The sequence below is a fragment of the Epinephelus moara genome, chromosome 3 (genome assembly GCF_006386435.1).
Source record: "Epinephelus moara isolate mb chromosome 3, YSFRI_EMoa_1.0, whole genome shotgun sequence".
Lineage (NCBI taxonomy): Eukaryota > Metazoa > Chordata > Actinopteri > Perciformes > Serranidae > Epinephelus > Epinephelus moara.
This window is the reverse complement of record NC_065508.1, coordinates 15,095,925-15,120,942: the sequence shown is the minus strand read 5'-3', so window position 1 is coordinate 15,120,942 and position 25,018 is coordinate 15,095,925. Positions and strand designations below refer to the sequence as shown.

General features: G+C 41.2%; 1 protein-coding gene across 2 annotated transcripts in view; it reads left to right on the top strand.

Annotated features, from left to right (window-relative positions):
* mtus2a (microtubule associated tumor suppressor candidate 2a) overlaps positions 1-24,180 on the top strand; it is a 47,023-nt gene extending 22,843 nt beyond the window's left edge. Inside the window, exons 5-16 of one of the 2 annotated variants that reach the window (XM_050041381.1) lie at positions 9,200-9,364; positions 13,497-13,595; positions 16,845-17,032; positions 17,120-17,245; positions 18,467-18,533; positions 18,968-19,182; positions 19,269-19,374; positions 19,469-19,542; positions 19,649-19,747; positions 19,879-19,998; positions 20,107-20,204; positions 20,610-24,180. In XM_050041381.1, coding sequence (XP_049897338.1) covers positions 9,200-9,364; positions 13,497-13,595; positions 16,845-17,032; positions 17,120-17,245; positions 18,467-18,533; positions 18,968-19,182; positions 19,269-19,374; positions 19,469-19,542; positions 19,649-19,747; positions 19,879-19,998; positions 20,107-20,204; positions 20,610-21,039 — 1,787 coding nt within the window. In that variant the 3' untranslated portion in view covers positions 21,040-24,180. Of the gene's footprint in view, positions 1-9,199; positions 9,365-13,496; positions 13,596-16,844; positions 17,033-17,119; positions 17,246-18,466; positions 18,534-18,967; positions 19,183-19,268; positions 19,375-19,468; positions 19,543-19,648; positions 19,748-19,878; positions 19,999-20,103; positions 20,205-20,609 lie in introns of both variants that reach the window. The other variant, XM_050041380.1, reaches the window with a different exon arrangement.
* Positions 24,181-25,018: the final 838 nt, after the last annotated feature.

The window sequence follows — 25,018 nt, the reverse complement described above, 5'->3', positions numbered from 1 at the left end:
CCACTAGTTTGAGAAATCTGTTTTGGTCTGCTGTACACACTAAGCCGGCTTTTTCCTTTTGTCTGTCTCTTGTTGATGCTCATTGTGTAGTCTGGGTCTATAATCACATTGATAATTACCGACATCTGTGTGTCCTGGTGTGTTACTGAGCCAACAGTCAAAACGCAACTGAAATCTCACTGACATCTGACATTATAGACATAGATAATATAGCCATACATGAACAAAGACTGTGATTCTCTTACTTACCTAAAAAAATATGAAGCAATTAAATCCAGCGGTCCTGCATGCTTCATACTACTCCACTGCTCATTGGTCATTACTGCAGAACGTCACCTCAGTGAGTTTGTGACCTGCTGCAGGTCAGTTTTTATGCCTGCTAACTGGCACAATGGTCACAGCTCTTTGCAGTTGCAAATGTACATGAAGAAATGGCTGCCGCTCTGACCATCCAGCAATTTTGATTTGGATGGGAATGTCTGTTCTACTTTCATATAGTCTAACATTTTATCTGAAAGCTGTTTTCTTTTTAAACTTTAACATTTTTTAAAGCACTGTGTCTTGTCTTTTCTGGACCTGGTTTCAGTTGTCATACATCTTTAGACTGTTCCCTGCAAAACCATTACTGTGTATGAAACAGGTCAAATATCAAAAATTAGCCAGGGCCTCAACTGCAAAGTTTGCAAACTGCATGATGATGAAATGCTGATGAAATTCTGAGGGTTTGTTTTTTTTCACGTTTGTTTTGTTTTGTTTTTGTCTTGAGGGCCATTTAGAAAAGCTGAAAAAAAAATAGGGGTGACATTTCTTTCAAAGTTTTGCTGTTCCCTGATTTGAATTTTAGATATTGTCAATTTTATCCAAAATAATTGCATTTTGAAATCCCTATGTAGCCTGAGGCGCTGTGTGCAATATTGGGGCATGTTTCTGAGTGACTGCACAAACCAATTTGTAGACTGATGTTGTGCTTCACAGTACCGATGGGGACAGAAAAGTTAAGTGAGAGTGGTAAACAATCTTCAGTTTCTAATTTCCGAAGGCTCTGTTTCTGTTTAATCTGCATTTATTTGCGCATGCAGGTGAGTGTATGGGAGTACGAGGAGTGTGATGATTGTTTGCGATACTTGATTTTCCTCTACCACTTGGGGATCTTTGCACCCTCTCACTGCGCTCCAACTCAGATCAAAGAACAGATAGATTGACAGATGAGTTCTCAAACATGCTTCCATCAAGGATGCTGGGGGAGCCGCAGCAACCCAGTACCTCCTTCTGTAACAGAGAGAAGAAAGGCTGGGCTCAGTTGCTCGTTTTCCCCATTGATCAGCAAGCAAAATAGACTCCATCAGGGCTCCAGATGATAGGAGGAGTCATTAAGGAGTAGAGCGATGAGGAGGAAAGGATTGCCGGGCTCCAGTAAAGTGGGTTAGAGGAAGGATCCCTGGAGTTTAAACTCCCCACTGTCGTAGCTCGTCAACCTGCTCTGATCAATGTGTAACATGAAGGTGTGTGTATGTGTGCATGTGCAATTGTTTTTCTGTGGAGAGGCTGAGGAAAACTACTTGGGAGTATGTGCTATAATTAGCATAGGCATTAGTTCAGAATCACAATGTTAAAGGTCTGAGTTACCCAAATTACACAATTTCTGCTTCCAACCCAATAACAAGGTGTTAAATAAAATTTGGTTTGTGGTGTTTACTGCAGTTAAAAAAAAACAACAGCATAATTGCCTCCCAGACACAATGTCTCAGTTACTCTGGCTAATCCACTGAACACACTGTGAATAGTTTTCATAGGGACTATTTCTCTGGTAGAAAGAAGTTCCAATTAAAAGTGTTGACAGCTTGTTCTGTTTATTTCCAACGCTGTGAACACCACAAACATAATTCCATTCAGCCAAATTGTATTGGGATAGAGTAGAAATTTCAATCTGCATGGCTACCAGATATCTACAGAGGCCCTGCAAGGAAAGGTACAAAAAATAAAGAAGTCTGGGCCATGTTTGCCAAAACCAAGTTCATTTCATACATACGAGACTAATTAACAGCCTTATTAAGACTACAAGTTTATCTATTTATAGATAATGAGATAGGGTATATAGCTTTTAGCTTTATAGCTTTTAAATAGTTTTTTATCTCATAATTAAGAGGACATATCTCCTCCGTAGGAGATCATGTCTATTATTTTGTTATCTCATACAAGTCTACAAGATAAACTTTTAAGCTTAATTAGCCTCCTAGGTATGAAATAAACTTTGGTTTTGGTCAACATGGCCTCAGTTTCTTTTCACCCTGCCTTTCAAGGCTTCCATACCATCACAGATACAAGAGAATAAAATGGAAAATCACACACACACCCACACACTAAGGAACCAAGGTGACATTGAGCTGAACTGGTATGGCCTTGATTGATTCTTATTACCTGTTTGCATATAAGTATGCATGCAATCATGTGTGTGTTTGTCTAGCATCTGGAGGGGCTATAGGTTAGTCTATACAACATTGATTAGCCATTAACCCAATCCTCCCTTTAGCCTAGTTGCTGACATCCTCTACGGTGTTTCAGGGGTGTGTTTATGTACATGTTCATTAGAGAGTGAGAGCATCCATGCTTGTAGGAAATCTAGCGGGATGCGCTGTTAATTCCACTGTGATTGACAGACTCCATTACACAGCTGAAAGGAGAATCCAGCCGGAGGAAGCCGATGAAGCCTGTGCCTTTGAGCCACGTTGACTCTATGATGGAAACTCAATCGCCAAAACAAACTTTGTATTATTAGAGCATTATCACGTCGATCCGTCTTCTCTTTAGGTGAAAATCAAATGAACGGAAGGGAAAACCGAGCAGACGGCTGACAGGAGAAGGAGAGCTAAAGGGGAGGGGGGTGCAGTGATAAGAGCAAATTCAATGAGACAAAAATGAGCAGAGAGGGAGAGAGAGGAAGGGAGAATGTGGAAGGGGGAAAAAAAGAGCGGAAAGAGAGATTCATGGAGGGATTGGCGCAGGGAGGAGAGTGGATGCCATACCCCAGATGCCATGGCTCAGATCTGGTCTGTGACTCATGCTAGCTCACTGTGAACAGATGGTTTCTATGGTGCATGCGCGCACACAGATATTCACAAACGTGTATATACAGGCACTCACACACACAAACACACACTAGTAGAGCAGCAAATTAGATGGGCCAATTAGATATGGCTGCCATTCTGTGGCTGAGGAGAGAGAAACTAACATGGCAGAGGCTTATTGAAGCAGGAGAGCTGTGACAGTGACGATGGGCTCAATGGGCCTGTACATTAACTGATATACCCCCAGTATTTTATCCAGCTCCATGTTAATCACTGTGTATGAGCTTAACTGATGGTCCAAACATTGGGAGTGTGAAAACAGTAATATTGCATTGGTATTATTAGAAAAAAAATATCGAGCACTACATCTGACAAAGATTTTATTAGGGTTAAATAATATCTAATAAATACTGATAAAATCTCAAATAATTTGCATGACAGCTTCCCCTCTCCTACTTAGCAAAACTTTTTTCTGATGCTACATAGTCAAAAAATTGCGTTTTTGATCCACAGCATGTTTAGGCTTTTCACCCTGGGTTCTACCTATCAGTCCAGTTTTTTTCTGTGTGTGTGAATGTGTGATTTTGGCTGTCTGCAGCTAATCTCACAAACTACTGGACCAACCACCCTGATATTTTGTGTGCACATTAGAGATGCGTGGATGGCGTTTGAGCGCACCCGAATCCTCGTGCACTCATCAATCATCCACCCGCACCCAACCCGCGCCAAACTTTAAGTTATTGTATTTATTTTTGAATTATGTCCAGCCGTTCGTGCTCATTCGCTATTCATATAGGCGCATTTTCTTGACTCAAACAATTAAAAGATTATAGGCTACTTTTGGAAGTGGTCACATTTCTACTGTAAAAATAGAGTGGGTGCAATCACAGTTTAATGCTCTGCTGTCTGTCAAAACAAGTAAATACTGTGAATATTCTTTTCATGGTTTGTAGGAGAGTAACGCTGTGTAAAGGATTTAGAAAAGTATGATGCAAAATAAAGATTTAGCTAAACTATTTTGTCAAGACATGGCACTTTTACTATTTCTCACCTCGTATACTTGAAACATGTTTTAGTGTCCTGTTTAGCTGTAAAATGAGAAAGCTTGTGACCTGGCCGGTGGGCAGTGCTTGGTTTTGGCTCGACTGGTTTCAACATGGTGGCCATATGCTTTCCCTTGTTAGGAATACTTCACTGTTGTGCCCAGCGGAATTTGGGCAGCAGAAATGGATCCTCAGCCAGAGAAAATCTTTATATCCAGGCTTTTGAGATTAGAAAAGAAAAGTCTGTGGTATATTTAAATGTCATATACTTACAATGCCATTTGACAGGTTTTGATAAATGAGAAATACTCCACGTCCCTCTGTTGGACTGAACCTTTAATCTCCTGACATCTGGGTCCTGGCAGAGGACAGAAGGCCTGTGAATGCTGCTGTCAGCTCCAGTGTTATCTGATCTATTTCACAGTCTGCAGCCCAGGTCTTGTCTCTGCATGGCCATTACTTCAGTATGCAGCTTTAACCTTGACTTTCACACACATTGCCCCAGATGCACAGTCGTGTACTTTGCATTTGCAGACCTTTTTGTTGCCAGGAGTTAATCAGGCAAAACAGGTTATGTACAGTTTGACAGCTGTTATGAAGTTTTTTGAGTTAAGATATCGCTTCTATAGAAACCTCTAAGTCCAAACCATAAATCCAATTTACTTGGCAGACACATCTTGTTATCCTCACAAACAGTGATGCTGATTTGCATGTTAATCAACCCTCAAGTATGATATTATAATTTTGATTATAAAACTTGAATTTATCAGGCATTTTGGTTCATGTTCCGGCACTAAATAAGTACTCTGATTGAATTTATCTTAGCACTAAAGTATAATGTCACAGTTTCTTATTTCAGATGACCAGAAGTCAAGATGCTACAGCCATCCTTAGCCTAAGGAGGATCCCTATAACACAAGCCAATATTTGAACCTCCATTATCAAGTGTGATGACATCAGGATGGATGAAACAGCTTGATTCTGTTGTTATTTTCCAGCATTATTCATTAAGACAGAAAGTTGCACAGATTTTGTTTTAAGCTATTTTGAGAACCAGAACATGATTTTACATCAGCCTGTTTGGAGACACAGTTTGGCAAAATGTTAAGCAACATGTTTCCTGAGTGTTAAGACAGATCTCATGACAGTATGAAACATTACGCAGATGACATGTGCATATACTGTGAGTACATAGCAAAATAGAGAAGATCACAGCAAAGTGATTGATAGGGAATAAAACACCCTGTATAATTTGACTGATGGATAAAGAGTGACAGTTAGACAGCCAAAAGCAGCTTCAAACAAATGACAGGAAGCAACGATTAATAAGCGGGACAAATGGTAGGCTCTGATGAAGACAGTCTTCAAGCTTGATTACACACAATGTCTCCTGTATTGAACAGCACTGAATGAAGCTGACATCTGTCTGTGAGAACATGGAGTCTAATTAAACAGGCATATAGGAGGTTAGACTTCAAAATCAACCAAAACTATAACCAAACTATAAACTAAGTTTAAAGGCTCAACATATGTCTGTAAATAAGTGAACATTTTTCTGTGTGTGAGGAGATTACATCAGTTTCAATTTCTAGTTATATCCATACATATTTTGTATCCATATAATATGGGAAAAAACATGTATCACTTATTAAAATTCGTTTTTTACATTGCGGAATTGCAACATTTACTTAAGTCAAATATCTGAGTACCTCCTCCACCACTGTATTAAACAAAGAAATGCTCATAAACGTTATTAAAATAAATCAGTAAGGAACTATTTAACATCCCCATCCCCCCACATCAAACCCACCCCTGTTTCCCCAATGAATCCATTCACACCACATGCTGCTGGATATTTTAAAGCACACTGTACAATTTAAAGCATTCACTTATTTCCCAGGGGTTATACATTTTTGAGGTATAAGAGTTATTTCTTTGACATGTCAGCACTGCAAGCTGTGCTGTGGCTCCAGTTCACAGTGGGTGTGTATGTGTGTGTTCTTCCAGGTGTGTGCCACTTCAGCTGTATGCAACACAGACAGACTACGCCATGATCGTTTCCTTTAGGACTGCAAGAGAGTTTCGCAAAATGCGAACACACTGATTTCGCCGACTAGCACAGAAGGGTTTATGTTACAGTAAAATGAAACCTTAGAGGTCTGAATTTTGCTATTTTACAATCAAATTTAAACTGGTACTCGTAACGTGTAGCTACATTGCCGTTTTCCACGACTCTGAGGATGCATACAGAAGCCTCTGACCTATCTGTTTCCTCTTCAATTGTTGTTCAGGATTCAGAGTCAGCAATATTCTACTGGCATTAGTTTTGCTGTGAGGTGCAAGCTGCTCCAATAAAATGGCCTCCCACTGGGTTGGAGAAACCTGCTGTCTTTTGTTCTCAGCTGTTTCTACTTGCTCCTGGTCCCTTTTTAATATCTTTGGTATTTTTTCATCCATCTTCATAATACGCTAAGCTTGCCGCTGGCCCCTCTTTGTACCTCTTCTTATATCCTTTTGTTTGCTTCACCCTCATCCCATACAGCCAAACTCTTATTTCCCTTTTCCTATCCTCCTCACGTTATCCATCATCGGCTGGCATTTTGCCAATCAGTGATGCATATCAGCTCGCTTTTACCGTTAATGAAATATATCCCCTTTTTCTCTCTATCTCTAAGCCCCTGGATGGCGCACGCCTTTTTATCATTCTCAGCATTCCCCAGTTTTGTGTATCCTCACCATCATTTGCTCCTCTCTGCTCTGTGCTCTGGGAATACGTTCTGTACATACTTGACCCATGACTAATGAGCGCATCTCAGTTCATATCAACCAACCCATTGATCTGTGTCAACTCAGACATCGAGTTAAAGCATTTGAGGTCAATGCTGAAGATTTTTTTTCCACATTAGAATACCATTTTATTTGTTAATTTACAAATGCAGTTCTCATTGTTAAGATTCTATCCAATGGAAGTCTTTATGTAGAGGATGTTAGCAGTAGTAATTGCAGAGCTCAGTAGCCACAGAGATCCTTCTGAGATCATATCTGGCCTGGACACACTGCCCATGCCCTTGACTGGTTCGTGAAGAGGAAACACTGTAAACAGCCTCACTAATCAACTCCTGGAGGAGCTCAGGGTTGGCTAATGAAGCTTTGGGGATGTAACTGGAATCACTAGTACTTCGGGAGGTGGCAACGTGAGCAGCACATACACGGCAGTGAACCAATCAGATGTCGGCAAATTCAATTTCAGTTCCTTTTTTACATCAAGAAATATCTGAAGAGACCACCGCTTGTTTGTCCCTTATCTTTAATGTATGTTTGGTGTTTATATACATAACAGTATATGGTTTGCCGTAACAGCAGAATGCCTGGCTCTGATGAAACACAAATTACCATGTAATCACAAATCACAGTCAATATCATTACAACGTGGCACACTGCACACAGTGGTCTGCTGTTTTGCTGTCATGCTCATAACATCTAAGCTAGCCTAGCCTTACTATTTTCTGTTGTATGTTGCTGGTCGCTTGGCACAAACATATAATTTGCATCATCAGTTGCTTCAGGCACCACAACCCTCCTGTGGCTGTGGAGATACAGTGGATCATTCGATGATTGCAGGCTTGGTGGTTCAATACCTGCAATACCCTGTCCGCTGTGTCTGCATGGTCGTTAGCTGCCATCAGTGTGTGAGTGTGTGTGAAAGTGCTTAACTGGATAAAATGAATTAATTAGACAGTGTATAGACCTAATATGTTCCCTGATCTCTATGGGTTACATGCATCTAGTCTATGTTTATGTGTTACATGCCATACAACTGGTCGGTGTTTTAAGAAGTAGATGAAAATATTGGATTTTAGAGCGCTGCTTGCCTGCCTACATTCACCATGAATTTGGCTCTCTCTTTTTCTTTCTTTTCTTCTTTTTCAAGACTTGTCAACTGTAATCTGTCAAGTGACAGAGCGCTGGTATGCTTTTTCTTAGTAAAATAAAAAAAAAATGGTAAGGAAACATAAAAAACAATCAGGTTTGCTCAGTTCTGCAGTGGCTGCATATATTCTCTGTAAGCGACCTAATGAGTCAATGTCAACAGACTTCCCCCTAGCTGTTTACAGCAATACATGTTTGAGGGAGCAAATGAAGAAGTGTGGTTATAAGTAGCTCACAGTGTGTGTGTGTGTGTGTGTGTGTGTGTGTGTTTTGTGTTTCAACGCTGTGTATGCACAGGGAGGTAGAATACTTTGGTCACCGAAACAATCCACACCAATAGCAAAGCTGCTCGCCTGAATGGATGAGGCTCCCTGCTGTGTCCTGTTCTAATCCTGAGCGCCTGAGGGACTTGGCTCAAACATAAGACTATGCAAACCAAAAGAAACTCTTGACATCTAAATTTGCACAGAAGCTGTTTTTGGGGAGGGATTTTTTTTTTTTTTGCCATCACATTTTCCACAGTGTCCTGATCTCTAAGGACACGGAGAGATTGTGCTACATTGTTTAATCACCAATCACATGGCTTCTTACAAGCAGCCTTACATTAAATTGTTCATCACCTGCTTGTCGCATGAAGAAGGTGGAGAAGTGCAGGCAATCTGTTGTGTCATTATTGATCAGGGAGATGAGCAGGATATACGCAGTGTGTGCGTGTGTGTGCTTGCATGTGTGTAAACTCTCCGCTAGTCATTAAATAGATTATAGCTGCACTGTTGGCCAGGATGAGTGATGATCAGTGCTCTTAGTGTGCATTGTGTTCTCCTGTGTATATGTGCTCACGAGGAAGCGTATGTGTCCCTGTGTAAACGTGTTTATCCAACTGCCTGTGCGTGTGTGCGTGTGTGTGTGGAGGATAAGTGCGCTGCTCCAGGTTAATAAAAGGAAGAGTGAGAGAAGCAGCAGTACGACCCAGAGGTTACAAACCATTTCTCAGTCCAGTAACCTTAAATTCAGACGTAACCCAGCCTTATCAGACTGTGGAAAATCCAATATGTGATTATAAAAAGGGAGGAAGAGACAGCAAATGAGAAAGGCAACTCTGAAGATATATCTGCTATAAATAAAAAATATATATAAACACAATAATTCTGTGTATTCTAGGTGTGAGTGTGAGCGAGGAGCCTCCTCTTCACAGAGTCACCACCGGCCCTCCATCGACAGATCATCTGAGAGGGGCGCCATGTCGCAGCAACAGCCTCCAGCCACCTTCTACCCCAGCCCTGCCTCGGCGCTACCTGCCTGCCCAGCCAAGAAGCTCCCCTGGAGGTCAGTGGACGTTTTTTTTAGGAGAACACAGCATCATTCTTGGTTCAACCATGAACAGATTATGAGACAATGGGCCCCTGGGCACAGATAAACACAGGGCCCCACCACCTCTCTTACACAGGAGCAAGGCACATGTATCTTTGTAGTTGTTATGTGTCATGCATGGCTCTCTGTGAGGTCATTTTCTGTCCCTTTGAGGTAATTTTGTGGCTTTTTCGGTCATCTTGTGTTGCTCTGTGGTCATTCTGCGTCTCCATGTGGTGTTTTTGTGTCTCTTTGTGGTCATTTTGAGTCTCCTCTGATCAGTTTGTGTTAATTTAAGTGATATTTTGCAGGTGAGGGTAGGGGGGCTCTGACACTTTGGGCACCAAGGCCGTTAGACCTGTTCAGAAATTCATCCAAGGGTTTGACTACAAAAAATAATTTGTTAGAAACACTCAGAACTGAAAATACTATTAGATTTTGTGATAATCTTGGCATAAATTCTACATGGACAAAATCTAGTCACTGTGGTTATAAAGGGAGCAGGCAGTGTACTCTCATGTATATGCAAATACAATCTGAGCTTCATGTATGTGTGAGAGAGAGAAACAATTTTCCGCCAGCAACAGATTGTGTCCTATTGTCACATGCTGTTGTCACATATGTGTTGAACAATTTAATAACCAACAAACCATACATGATGTATTATGTATGCACTGGTGTTCAGAAGCAGAGGAATATTTCCTAAGCGTCAAAAACAACAGGTTAATAGTCAGCACTCGGGAATCAAGGAGCAGGCACTTATGTTCTAGATGCAATACTTTGCACAAATGTTAAATATTCACACTGTGAGAAATCCACAGAAGAGGCATAGAGTGTTCCTTCATAACTTTAACTTTTAAACTTTCCTCTGCCTCCATTAAGTGAAGCACCTAACTAAGCACAATCTCCAGCTTTCAGGGGTTGTTGAAAGTCATTTAGGGAAATGCTGGAAGCTTCTCACTTAACACTTCGGCACTTCACTTCACTTTCAAGATCACTCACAGAATGTGTAGAGATATCCGAGGGTGGAATTGCCTTTCAAGTGTTCGTTTCGGCCATTTGTTCCAGTGTGCTCTCGTTCATGATGACAGCACTTTCTCATGTCCTAGAAAACGTTCAGATACCATCCAAGAGCTTAAAAAACCGCTATTAGCTCCAGCACACATTTCACATGTTGTGCTGCTAAGAAATGTTTATGGACTTCATCAGGTCACAACTGTCTCTTGGTTAATGGTGCCAATACGTTCTGTTCCGAAGCAAGGAGGCACACTATCAGTGATGCTTTTCACACACGGTTGTATTTTTCACACATGGAAATTAACACCAGAGGCCCTGTAGTAGGCTATCACACTCCGCTCACTCACACTTATCTCATGTCTTTAAACTTTAACAGTTGCTGATTGAATCGAAGACGTAAAACTGCTATCTCTGCTGTAGTGTGGGCAGAGTATCTTAAAAACGAACACAACCTACAAGGGTAAAACACGTTTTAGACAACAAAATAACGTAGAGATGATTGTTGTTTTGTTGCCAACAGGTTCCCCCCCCCCCAGCCAGATCTGTGTTCTATTATAGGAATGCAGACAGTGTAGCGGCTGGCTGTGAGAAAATCTCTCTCACCTTGTGTTTCTGTAGGCTGGAGCTGATTTTAAATGTGCTGTAAATTATTGATGAAGTATTACCTGAGGAGTCCCTGTCAACCTGCAAGGTGTGCACAGACAGTAGCCTGCTTTTATCTGTACTATATTCAATTTTTGTCTGCCATACAGCACCGACACACACATTTTGCCAGACACGCACACACACATCTTATCAGTCAACAGACACCTCTGTCCTGTTGAGCCTCTGAAAGATTCAGACAAAAAAAAAAAAAACTGTGCCGAGAACGAGCTTTCACATGGTACTCACACACACACACACATTTTTGGCTGTGCTAACAGTTGGTCAGTCAGTCTACCACTTTAGTCCAGATCCTCAACAACTTGACTGTGATGACTGTGGCTCAGAGGAAATGAGGAAAGAGGAAATGTGTTTTTGATTTTAGGGTGAACTGTCCCTTTAACTAACTCTTGTTTTCATCCATATTGCAGAATTAATTGCATAATTGGTACTTGGGATGCACTTTGTCAAAATATTGTTTATCCACAATTTTCTAATGTAGCCCACTGCGAGGAAGATCATTTTGGAGTTGCTGGAAGGCATGTTAATTTTTTATTTTTCTACTTTTCTGTTTACCTCTGCTCCCAGGCATTGTGTTTAAACACCTCACAGCAGCCTCTTGCCAAAAATTTATTTGGGAAAGTGTTTGTTTAAAATAAACTGTACACTCCAACTTCAAGTGCAAGTTCAAGACAGTCTTGCTGGGTTTTGGTAACAGTATGCTTGACAGTAAAGAGTCACTCTGAGAGCCACTTTTGCATGACCACACCAACACATAGCACAGTGAACACACACACATACACACATACACTGTCTCTGCAGGCCTGAAGTATCTCTCCAGGGTTATTTGGGGGATTTGTTCAGGATCAGAGGCTTCTCTCCCATTACAGGTCTAATTAGTTTCTTTTCAAGGCCTCTCTCCTTCTCTCCTCTCTGCTTCACAACAGATTCCCTGCTAACCTCCTGAAACCCACTTCTTTATTCACTATCATCTGGTTTTTTTTCCCTCCACACAGTTTTTTTTCTCCTTCCCACTTTGAATCATTCTGAGCTCCTGGGTTTCACATTTATTGTTTCAAATCCAGCTACTTTCTTTCCTCCCACACACCTCACCTACACTCTGCAAAAGAGCTCGTGCTTGTATTGGCTGCAAAGTTTGTCACAGAGAGCAGGGAGGTGATGGGCACATTCCCACAGTATGCTCTGCTTCTCTTTGACCCAGCTAGTCCCGAGGGACATAGTTATACAACACAGCAGGGGGGAGATAGCTGGAGATGAAAGCAGGAGGGTAACAGAGAGATTGAAAAAAGTTAGGAGAGGGGAAAATCAGCAAAGAAATGGAAAAGAGAGTGAGGAGTCGAGTGGGGAAAGATGGTTGGTTTGGTGCTTGTGTGTATGTAGCAGGAAGTATGATTGACATAAAGTTCTATGAATATGACAGATCAAAGAACGGGCCTACCAAGCACAGATCCAGGGACCCAAATCGCAAATGTCAAAAAATGGCCTGCACTTGCTCGAATTAACATGTACCAACCAGGAAGAGACTCTAAATGTCCACAAAGAGACATAAAAAGAGATGCAAAGGAACTTCAAAGAGACACAAAATAACTACAAAAATGGGCAAACAACCACAGAGACAAAGAATGACCACAAAGAGACACAAAACAAACACAAGGAGACACAAAATAACTACAAAGTGACACAAAATGACCAAAAATTACTTCAGTAAGACTCAAAATTACCTCAGATATGCCCAAATGACTACAAAAAGACACAAAATAACCACAGGGGGACACAAAATGGCTACAAAATGACCAAAAATAACACAAAATTACCCAAAAGAGACCCCAAATTACCTCAATAACACTCAAAATCCCCTTAAAGACACCCAAATGATTACAAAAAGACACATGATAACCACAAGGAGACACAAAATGGCTACAAAGTGAGACAAAATGACCAAAAATAACACAAAATTACCCCAAAGAGACCCCAAATTACTTCAGTAAGACTCAAAATGACCTTAAAGACGCCCAAATGACTACAAAAAGACACAAAATAACTACAAAGTGACATAACATGACCAAAAGTAACACAAAATGACCCCAATAACACTCAAAATCACCTTAAAGACACCCAAATGACTACAAAAAGACACATAATAACCACAAGGACACACAAAATGACTAAACAGAGACACAATACCACAAAATATGTTGCATAACAACTACAAAGAAACACAAAATCCACCACAAAGTCTGTGCATAGGAGACATGGTGCAGCCCTTTGCATATCTGTGCCTGGGGGCCCATTGTGTCATGATCCGTCACTGTATAAATATTGGCTTTTTAACATATTACTGCTGCATTTACTTTGTCATGTATTATCATTATGTCATTGTGTGCTTTTGTGATTAGCCCCACTGATCAGTTGTACCCTTGATTGACAGTTGGCAGGAAGGAGTTTCAGCGGAGCTCGGAGGTCACGCGTTCTCTCCCGTCCTCCCCAAAGAGGCTGGCGGTGGTTCCTCCCAAACCTCAGTCCCCGGGTGAGTCTTCTCCTCATTACCAAAACAGATCACACAAAATGCACGTATTAACTGTGGCTCCTAATCTTTCTCTGCCAGCCCACCTGTCTACCATCCCAAACCGTTCCAAAAATAGTCCTTAGATTTATGACCTCTTCTTAATCCACCCACACCCAGAAGCTGCTCGCATCCATTCCAAATATCTTGTGATTTGATCCATGGCAGTCTGTACTTTTCTTCCTCTTGGCTCTGCAGTGGTAAAATAATTTTCACACAGTATTTCAGAGGGGCCTCCAATTCTTTCCTTGCAGAGCTGACACGCATCTCCTCAGGCTACACCTTTCTCTTTGCTCACTTCACTATTCTCACCCAAGTGCTGCTGTTACTGTTCAACCTTCTCTTCGCTGCATCTTTGGCTGGACCTCTTCTTCTCCCACACAGTGGCAAAATAAAAACATTGAGTTTTTCTCTCTGATTCTCAGCACTGTAGCTTCTCTGTTGTTTACGAGGATTTTACAGATATTGAAAGTTTGCTGCTCCTACTTGAAGCTGCTCTGGACAGTGTGCCGGCAAAATGTCAGCGTGAAATGAAAATTAAATTTACCTCAAGAGCAACCCTTTAACCACACCTTAACTGGATCACACTCACCTACACACACACACACGTACACACACAATAGTCTCTGCACCCCACAAGGCCTGCCAACACCTTTTCTCATTGTTTCTAGCATCATTATTCCTCCTCCATCAACCCTGCTATTATCTGCATGCTGCCGCCACACTCAGCCACATGAAGTCATTTGGTATTCACTCAACTCTCTCTAACCTTTCAGGTAGAACCCATGTCTAAGTGTGTGTGTGTGTGTGTCTGTGTGTGTGTGCCTGTAACAGAGGGAGATATCATTTGCATAAGTCTTCTCGAAGTCGTTTTCAAAGACGGTGAATCCTTCAAAGTAAAGACGCTGATGAAGATGTAATATTGAAACATGCTGATATTTGCAGTTTTGCACATTTTTAGAAGCAAAGCCTGGATTTTTAAATTGCATGAAAACACATCTTTTTTGTCTTTTTTTTAACCATTTGACATTGATTTCTTACATTTTTCACAGAGAAATTCCCCATTTTAGGTTTTACATGCACACATACACTTGCAGATATATAAGTATGTGTTCAATTTGAGCTAAATTGTCCTTAAACATCCATCATCATTAGAATCATACCATACCTTCAGGTACCTTCCCCCCGTCTTACTGAATTCTTTGTCTCTCTTCTCTCGTCTCGTTTACCCGTTGGCCCACAGCACTCCCCTCATTTTATCCCCCCACCTCCCTTTAACCGATCTTTCACTCATTACCTGGGACCCTGCACCCCAAGCCCAGCCTCACGTTGTCATGGAGACGGCGCCGCATGCTTCAGTGGGCCTGAATGATATGGTTTAGGCAGGTGATGTGGGGCTGCGGTGATTTCATTACTATGTGTGCAGACACGTGCGTGCTCAGGCTTGTTTGTCAGTCTGTGTGAACATACAGAATATATGTTTTAAAAGAATTCTCTCTATCCGGCTATAATGCTGTGTTTTGATGCTGCGTCTCTCCACAGGCTGGTATGTGCTCACACCATATGACAAGGTGACTCACACAGAGGTTAATCGGCCCGCCTGTATGTCAACTGCAGCTTAATGGCTGTGCACCACTCAAAGGGAAAATGGCTTTCACATGTTTGTGTTTGACTGGCCTTTAAATCACATCCTTTGTTAATGGCCTTTACTCAATGTGCCTAATGTTTTCACACAAACACAACGCAAGTAATACACTCATGCAAGTATACAGCGACACTGTCCTTACATCATTGCATCCTGCTGCTCAATCATTTTTTGATGATGTATTCGCATTCGTCATGAGATTAGATGGTCCATCATGAGGAACACTAGACTGGGAATTACCCCAAGGCTTCCTCTGTGGAAAAGATTCAATTAACTTACTATCATTTATCATGTGAGCATAGTCGTTAGCAAGAGGTCAGGTCAAATCTCCTTTGATTTAATACTCATCAATTTCATTATTTTAGATAGATGCGTCCTAGTTAGATTTGAGAATTAGTACATGACTAATTAATGACATATGGGAGATATCATATTCTGCATATATCCTATAAATATTTCTATATCATGTGTATTTATAAAAAGAAAACCATGCTTGTGCAGAGTGTGTAGTGTGTAGTAAAGTCGGGCAGGGTTCAGGCGAATATTTACAAATGATGTTGCCTACTTGACATGCTTCACTTCCCTGTTAATATCCTAACCAATCTACAGTTTCCTTGCTATGTCACCTTTTGGTTTGTTGTCAAAGTGACATAAGAAAATGGACATGGTGGTGTTAAAAGGGTCATATGCATATTTCAGCAGCAGCACATTAACTGCGTCGAGCAGAAGCCGTGTTCAGACATAAAACACAGAATGGTTCAGGTCAGCCTTGGTTACAGTGGCACTTCAAGGTGGGACCAGGGGTGCCATGGCCACCCTGATACAATTTGCTAGGACCCTTATTGGACCCACTGGTGAAAAAAATTTGAGGCCAACATTACTGTCTTTAAGAGGCTGTGGCTTGTTTTTTTTAAGCTGGGTAGCAATGGTACTAGTACCTAAGGCAGTGGTTCCCAACTGCTGGGTCGCGAACCAAAAGTGGGTCACAGATCCATTCTGAATGGACTACAGGTGACTCACCAACGTGTCAAGTTTGTACAAAAACACACTTTATTTTAAAGTGTGGTCAATTTTTGGTACAGAGCTTTAATTTTGAAGTGCTGTTTCCTGCTTTAGATGCAGTGCCTAACAAACAGCTACTTGACAGAGACAGCAAACTAGCTCGACAACATGGCCAAACACAAGAATGATGCTGAATATATGAAACCTTGTGGTGGTCTGGAGCCCATGGCTGATCCAGTTGAGAACCACTGACTTAAGGCCTTTATTCTGCATCGTTTGTTGGGAGAGGGGTTGAATAATGCTCCAAATTTAGGCTAACTTTTGGCAAAGTAACAACTTGCACAGCGATTTTCAAAGGGGACCCTTGAACTCTTACCTCAAGACATCTGAATGAAATGGGATCTCTGGGTACCCACGAGTCTCCCCTAAACTTGAGAAGGCTCTGTTACCACTCTCGGACTCAGCTCGGATTTGGACAGAAATATGCGGCCCAAGCTGTGTTCTAATGCAGACTCATTTGAAATTCAATTTGATTTTCTGTGTTTGTTTTTTTTATCCCCACACAGTCCAATCTGGGCAGCGGCCCGCAGCGGCAGTGCGAGGATCAGCTCCCCCGGGGTCCCCTCGCCGCGTGGCCCCCCTGAGGCTGCAGCAGGAACAGCAGGAGAGCCTGCAGAGAGAGAAAGAGGAGGCTCAACAGAAAGAGAAAGAAAGGCAAGCGGAGGAAAGAGAAAAAGAAGAGCAAAGAGAGGAGGTGAGTCGTTGGGGGGGGAAAAATCTGCAGCGCCACTTTTTTTTCATTTGCACTATTGTATTCTATTTTATTCATTGTTACTTTTAGGTTCAGAGGCTGCAGGGACGCTGTGAGCAGCAGGAGAGGCAGCTGGGAGCTCTACGAGAGGAACTGAGGAAGACCTCCTTGGGTTTGGAAGCCTTTATTATCACCACTCAGCATTACTGCCTCAAGGTAGCCATATTTAATGATACTATATGTACACTCAATAAAGTGAATATTGTCTTTAGGCTATCCTGTACTACAGCACCTGCCCATACAGAGATGTAGTGTTATTTTGTACCAACTGTAGCTTTCCTAAAATGGCAGATTAGTCCTTGGTGTACAGTACAAATCATCATCAACATTTGTGCATTTCCCCCACAATCTAAACTGTAATGACAGTATGATCTGAGGTCTATGTAGGTAGACAACAGTGCCCAACCTTTACATTCACTCAGGGAAAACATATGCTCTCACGCACATGAACTCAAGATCACATACACTATTTAACATCAGGAGGTGAGATTCACAGCATGGTCCAAGAGCAGCTCGATGAGCAACAGTGATTGCGACTGTGGGAAGGGTCCTCCAGAGTTCAGTGTGTCACTGAGCAGGTTTCATCCAGCTCTGTGTGTCTGATGGAATGATTTAGCCTCTGAGGTGTGATAGCTGTAATACTGCTGCCAGACTGTCGAGGGACTGTCTGGCTTCTTTATGGTCACTGTCTGAGTGCTGCAATCACCAGCCCACAGTGCAGATATAGCATAAGACAGTAATGGTTTAAGTGTGAACTGTATTTGAGTGGGTTTGAGCTCCCTCTGCTGGCATTAGTCAGACACAACAGCTACTGTAAAGCTATGGACAACAGCATGGAGGGTGCTGCACACGCATGAGTTTATTCATATCAATTAGTGAGGTTGACAGTAAGGTTTTTCGTAAACAGCTCATGCAGCTTACATTCAGCTTAACCATGTTGTCTATCAGTATGTCTCCAGGTTTCTTATCTTTTATTATTTTCACTTAATATTTCTTTATGCTATGTATATGTCTTTTTAAAAACATGAATTCAAGGAAACATTGAGCATGATGAGAAAGTGGGCAAAGGCTTTCTTTTTACCATAAGCATATCTTAATATGTCAGCATGCTTAACTAAGTTGATGAACATGGTAAACAATATCTGCTAAATATTAACATGTTAGCGTTGGTGTTATGGTGAGTATATTAACATGCTGATGAGCACATTTAGCTTGAAGCTCCACTGTGCCTAAAACCTAACAGGGTTCTTAGTCTTGTTACATTAGACAGCAGTTAACCAGCTGTTTCACTGTTTGCATCTGTGCTCCAGAATCAACAGGATAACTGGTACTGGCATGTGCACAGTGTTAAAATGTTATTTATTTCCAATTTTTCAGAATAAAACTACAGAGGAAAATCAAAGGAAATTGTCCATGGAAATACAGAAAATCCGAGAGGAAATGGGTGAGTGAGAATCAAGATTTGATGAAACAAATTAAACACTTGATCAATCAAATCTAGTAACCAGTGGGAGTTTTTTTTACAGCCCACATTTTGAATGGATAGTAGGAAAAGCACAGGTGTTAAAATAACACTAATGATGGCACATTGGTGATTTGAAGAAGTAATTTGTTCTGACACAGTTTGAAATATTGAGGGAGCACTTTTTAATTCTGCTTCTTTTATTTTATAGAGAGTGATGAATCATACTCTGAATAATAAAAAAAAACATGAAATGAATTCCCAATTGGAAGTTTTATTTTTAAAAACTATCTAGCTGAAATGAAAGTGAATTAACACTGACCCCGGTTTGTATAGTCATAGGGGTACAGTAAAACTTTAAATATTCTGCTCTCTAATAAGATAACATCAGGAGATTCACTCTGCTACATCCACAGCATCCAACTCAGCGCGATGGGAGAGACTCCATCGGGAGAAGACGGCGCTGGAGGTGGCGTTTGAACGGGAGCTGCAGGAGCTGCAGCTGCAGCAGGAAGCGGAGCTGGCTGCTGTGGAGGAGGGGCTCAGGAAGTGTCACTCAGCGGAGGCAGAACACTTAAGGGAGGAGCATCGATCCGAGATGGAGGAGCTGAGGACTCAGCAACAGGAGCAGGTGAGAGAAAGGCATCATGGGAGATGTGTCAAATTATCACATGAAATCTGATCAGTCAGTAATGTGCACGTATTTGTATGCATTAGGTGGAGGAGATGACTGTCAACCACCGGGCAGCCATTCAGGAGCTCAGAGACATGCATAACATCACCATGGCAACACTGCATGAGGAGCACGCCCGTACCATGAGAGGTGTGATTCTTAGACCTCGTTTAAGAAACACAATATGACACCAGCACAGCTAGAAACAACATCAAGTGTCTTTTTCTTCTGAATCTGTGTGTAGACCTAAGAAAAGCCCACGAGCAACAGAAGATGCTTCTGGAGGAGGATTTTGAGAAACTCAGGCTTTCTTTGCAGGTTTTTTGCCATAAAACTGATCCTTAATGATTCATTGGCTGATACACACTGATATGTACTGAGATGATGTAAATAATTGTGCTTGTGTGTGTTGATGCTTGTTCAGGATCAAGTGGATACCCTCACATTTCAAAATCAGAGTCTGAGGGACAAAGCCAAACGCTTTGAGGAGGCTTTGAGGAAGAGCACAGACGAACAGATAGTCGTGAGTTCACCTACTGTATAAGAAAATACACAGACACTGTTATCTTTCTTAACCCCACTGATCACTTTTTATCTTTCATTTCTCTTGTTCTTGTCTTTTTCTTTTTGCGTGTGCACATGTGTCTATCACAGGATGCTCTGGCTCCATACCAGCACATTGAGCAGGATCTGAAGAGCTTGAAGGAGGTTGTGGAAATGAAGAACCAGCAGATACACCAGCAGGAGAAAAAGATCTCTGATCTGGAGAAAGTGGTAGGCTCAAATAAGCTATCTGAACAAACAAACGCATGCACACTGGTCTGGATAGGCATGATCTGGTGAATGAAGATTACACTGTGGTTGTATTCTACTTTTGAGCAGGCCCAAAAGAATGTGTTCCTTGAGGAGAAGGTGCAGGTTCTGCAGCAGCAGAATGAAGATCTGAGGGCTCAGATTGAAAACAACTTAACCCTGTCCAGGTAAGACACATCCAGTCATCATTATTATCGTTATGTTGATGCCCCAGGTTTTTTTGTATGTGTCTGACACCGCAAGTCACTGCCCAAGCTCCGGATTTTGACGACTTTGGAGTGAGACCGAGTTGAGTTTTGCAGTTGTTAAACAAAGACCACCCCTTTAGTCCAATGCATCAAGATTTTTTTTAATTATTAGATTCTTAGTTTTCTGTAGAGACATGTGGGAAAAACAAAATTTTCTCAGCAAAATCAACGGAGGGGGAGTGATTGATCCTTTTTGTAGGTGAGGTATTCCTTTAACTTTAATGCTGTATGCTGATGCTGTAACATTAAGTCTATCTCTACTGCTTATGTAGCACATGCTACTTTCTGCTACAGTCAGCTTCCTCTGTGCTGATTTCCCTGCAGGCAACTGTCAGAGGAGAACGCCAACCTCCATGATTCAGTGGAAAAGGAGAGCACTGAGAAGAAGCGGCTGAGTCGGAACAACGAGGAGCTTCTGTGGCGCCTCCAGACCAGCCCCCTCATGTCCCCTGCCTCCTCCCCGCTGCACCGCTCCTTCTCCACCTCCCCCGTCCCCTCATCCCCATTCTTCTCCTCCTCACCTGTTGCAGGGTGTGACTCCCCCACCCACTGCCAGGGCTGTCTTCAGCAGGCTCAGTACTGCTCCCCCTCTCACAGAGCCAACACCAATCAAAATCTCTCCCCTGGACCAGGCACACCCACTCACAGGGCAGCGAGCAATCAGAATTACTCCCCTGGCCCAGCAACGCCTACTCACAGAGTGCCAGCCAATCGCTGTAACTCAGCTGCTTGTCTCAGTTCCTTGCAGAGATAAGCTCATATCTCTCTCTCTCTGTTTCATTTTCTTAACTGGTTCATTCTCTCTCATTTCCATCATTCTCTGCTTTTCTCCTCCCTCTTTGAATCTGAATGGCATTGAAGTGTCAACACAGCAAGATTACAGAGTTACTTCTCAAGCTTCTACAGCTGGTGGTGTCCCAACTTACACACAGATAACTATTGTAATGAGAAAAAGGATGCAGATGACTGTGGCTCAGTTCTCTGTCCCCCCAACTTGTATAAACACAGAATCTTGAAATGCAGACTGTACATAGTGTATGATAGTGACACAGGCAGTGTCGACATGTAGTGAAACCTCCCTGTATGGGTAGTTATGAGTCCCGCACAGACAGAAAGAGTACAGATGGAAAGTAGCACACTCTTGTCACCAGAACACAATACTCTGATGTGTTAGGAAAAAAAAACATGCTCACGTCCTCAATAAAATAAGCTATACTCTCTCTCACACTGGGATTAGTTTCTCATAGTCAATTCTTTTTTTCTTTTCTTTTTTTCATCTGAAAAATATCCCCAACAAAGCGCCTTATACTCAGTCCTCCCGTCTCACCAGCAGAGAGCGACCAATATTCCACAAAGGACTTTGGATACAGAATTGGTTTGTAAATCAAACACGTTTTTTTTTTCAGCCTCCTCAAGGTGTGTTTAACATTTTGTAATTAGTTCCATGGCTGATAGTTTTACTCGCAGTGTGGGACGACCCTACCTGGAAGCCCAGCCATGTTACCTGCAAAATCCAGAGGACTTAATGTTCAACCCTTTGCCAGGTCTTCCTTGCAGCATCTCGCCACATGAGCTACTCTTCACTTTCGGGATCCCTCAGGTCAACTTGCAAAAACTACGTCTGCCATTTTGTATTTACCTCAGCGGGAATGTGCAGTCTGTTGTGTGTCTGTAGCTCAACAGCGACAACAACGACAACAACAACAAAAACACACAGCTACCAGGGGGGGAAACCTTACACAGGAATCACTGTTGTAAATGTTGTTGTGGATTTCTTTAAAATGTGATGTTTATATCTAATTTATTTGTTACATGTGTTTTGCTACTTAAGCAAGCATGTACTGTGAAAGTCTTCCAGTCTTAATGTGAAACTTATTATTGCTGTGATCTGTCTATTTATTAAGCTTGAGGTGTGAAGGACAGGAATGGTGTTTGTAATATTGAAAATATCACCTATGGGACACAAGTGGAATATGCGATGTACCCCAGGAGGAAGGAGATGTATTGACTTGTTGTCGTCATACATACATAGGTGGTGTTCAGGGGACTGTCTTATAATATGATATGATATGGGTGTATAAGCTACAGTAAAACAAAACACAGGTTAACCCTCTGTTTACCTCTTTGTGACTAGTGTTGCAAAGATTAGTGTATCCCTTTCTGAACCTGTGTTAACCTCTTCAAACCTCTTCTGATGCTTCTGGTTTCGTTATCTGAATGACACTTTTTATCCTTCGAGTGTTACGTTCAAGCTTTTGCAAGCTCCGCTGAATCCTCAGTGTGCAAGAAGATATCGTTCAGGGAATTGTTTTCTAAATTTAGATTAGAAATACTTTTTTTTTCTCCTTTTGTATAGCTTCTCTACAGAACATTATACACTCTCAAGATATTTCCCGAGATAATTTTCCTCTTATATGAAATACAACAGAGAATCCAACCTTTGGTATATTAAAATGAGAATTATTTTATAGCATACAGTTTGTCATAGCTGCCTCCTGTACTGTAACTAACTTACCCTCAGGGTCCTAATCTTTCATCTGGTTTTGAACGAGTCAACACTAAAGAAAATTACAGTGTAATCTCAGTAATTTACTCGCACATGAACAAACAAAATGAGCCGCTGTGAGGGAACAATGCCGCTGAGAGGGGATGAGGGTAAGTCTGTGTTGGCTGTTGGCAGTCACAGCAACATTGCTAATGGGAGCATGGGTTAGTCACTTTTATCTGTTAAGTTACAGGTTGAGTAAATGTAACCTTTTACCAGCATGTAAAGGATGACGTTTCCGGGTTTTCAGTATTAGACTTTTAAGTAGATCTTTAATTGCTATACCAGCACTTTTTATGGCCGTGAAAAAGTAAAAAAATCTTTTCATGGATCTTCAAGATTTTTTGTATGACACATAAACGAAAGAATGTCAAAAAACAGCATACAGGATTTGAGAAATGTGTCTCAATTCTCACTTGTTTTATACCTGCACTGATGATTTTTGAGAATGTCTTTGCATAACGATCAATTGTAAGAATATACCAGTCAGAGAGTCACTGTGTTTTTCGAATGTTTTAGAATTACAGTTCACCTATGTCGATGAATGATTCTTCAGGGTCCTCCTAAAGGTCACTTCAGGTGCAAAAAAAACAAGTCAACAAGGATGCAACAAAAACTATTGTTTACAAATGACAGCGTAAAGTCACAGATTTCATCTTAAAATTAATCTCTCATCTGAATGGACTTTGATTTCTAAACAATGAACTGGTATTGTAAAACCCTTCAATGTGTCCTGTGGACATCTGTGTCTCACTATGCGCTGAATGTCAAAAACGTAATGACTGCATTTTATACGAGTCATTCGTGTGATTTTGTTTGATATAGAAGGACCTCTTGTCTGACCACTATGTAGCAGCCATTTAATATGTAGCACTTGGTTAAGCCTCCCCACAAGAAACATGAGTCATTTATCGAATCCATTAGGGATGTGAAACGGCCATGTTCATGTTTAAATGCTGTGTGTAGCAAATGTTTCCATGGCTTGTCAACTTTCAGCACTACAATTTGAATTTGTGGAGGTAAGCTATACATTTACCCCGTGTGGATTTGGTCCAGAGACAAAGTTTACTGAATTTGTTAGTTCTGGCACTGATTGTATGTTTGAATGTAAATACATTTACAACATGAGTTTGTGTCTTAGTGCACCAACAAAGTAATCGAAGCATGTTTTTTCTGTCTTTGCTGTTTCTCGCTCTCCCTTTCTCTTCTTTTACCTCTCTGCATTTGTGATGGTCAAAATGTAACCGTAGCGTAGGAGGCCTAGAGGACGAGGAATGAGATAGTTCAACATGTAATGTGTACAAAGTATGTTGATGCTTTTATTTGTACTTTTTGGGGAGAACACAGTATTAAAAAATATTCAAAAAAGTCATGTGATATCCATGTTTTATTGAAGTATAAGTCCTGCTGTCAATTTAAGAGTGTGTTTACCTGCTACATGTATTCTGTATACAGGTGCTCGTATAACATGTGCACACACACCAATCTGTATACAAGGGAACTAATCATAAGAGAAACAGACTTTTAGGAAAACTACAATGTAGTTATTTTAGGGCTGTGGCAACACCAACTCCCTGAGAAATGTCTGACAAGCCATTAAAAAAGCTGAAAAAGGTTGTGATTATTCACGTTTTTATCATTATTTAGCCAAATTGTTTTTTCCAGCAGATATCTTAGTTACAACATGATTGAGCTAGCAAAGCAGTTTTGTGTTGCTATGTGTGGTATTTATTCAGTTTTGGGAAATTACAATGTTTAGAAAGCACAATCTCAGGGAGCGCCATGATCTGTGATGCATCCATATATCAAATGTGCACACCGCCCCCTACTGTATTAGATGGGTAGCACCATGGTCAGCTGAAGAAGAGCGGCTACTGACGTCACTCTCCTGCGCCGCTCAGATTGCCAAATCATTTTCGAATTATGGGCACTATTTTGCAGGGCAGACCACGAAAATGAAATAGCAATGTCTTCTTTGTTTTCTTTTTGATTATGGCATAAAATGTGCAGTCTTGAAGAAGAAAATGCAAATGCAATTAGGTTGATTGATTATTCATTTTATTTATGAGTGAAATAATGCAGCCACATTCTTAAAATGAAAAAGCATTTCTGTAAATGCATTTTAATTTTCAAATTTTACATTTCAAATTGAATTTTGGTATCTATTTGCTGGGGCATATTTTGAAAA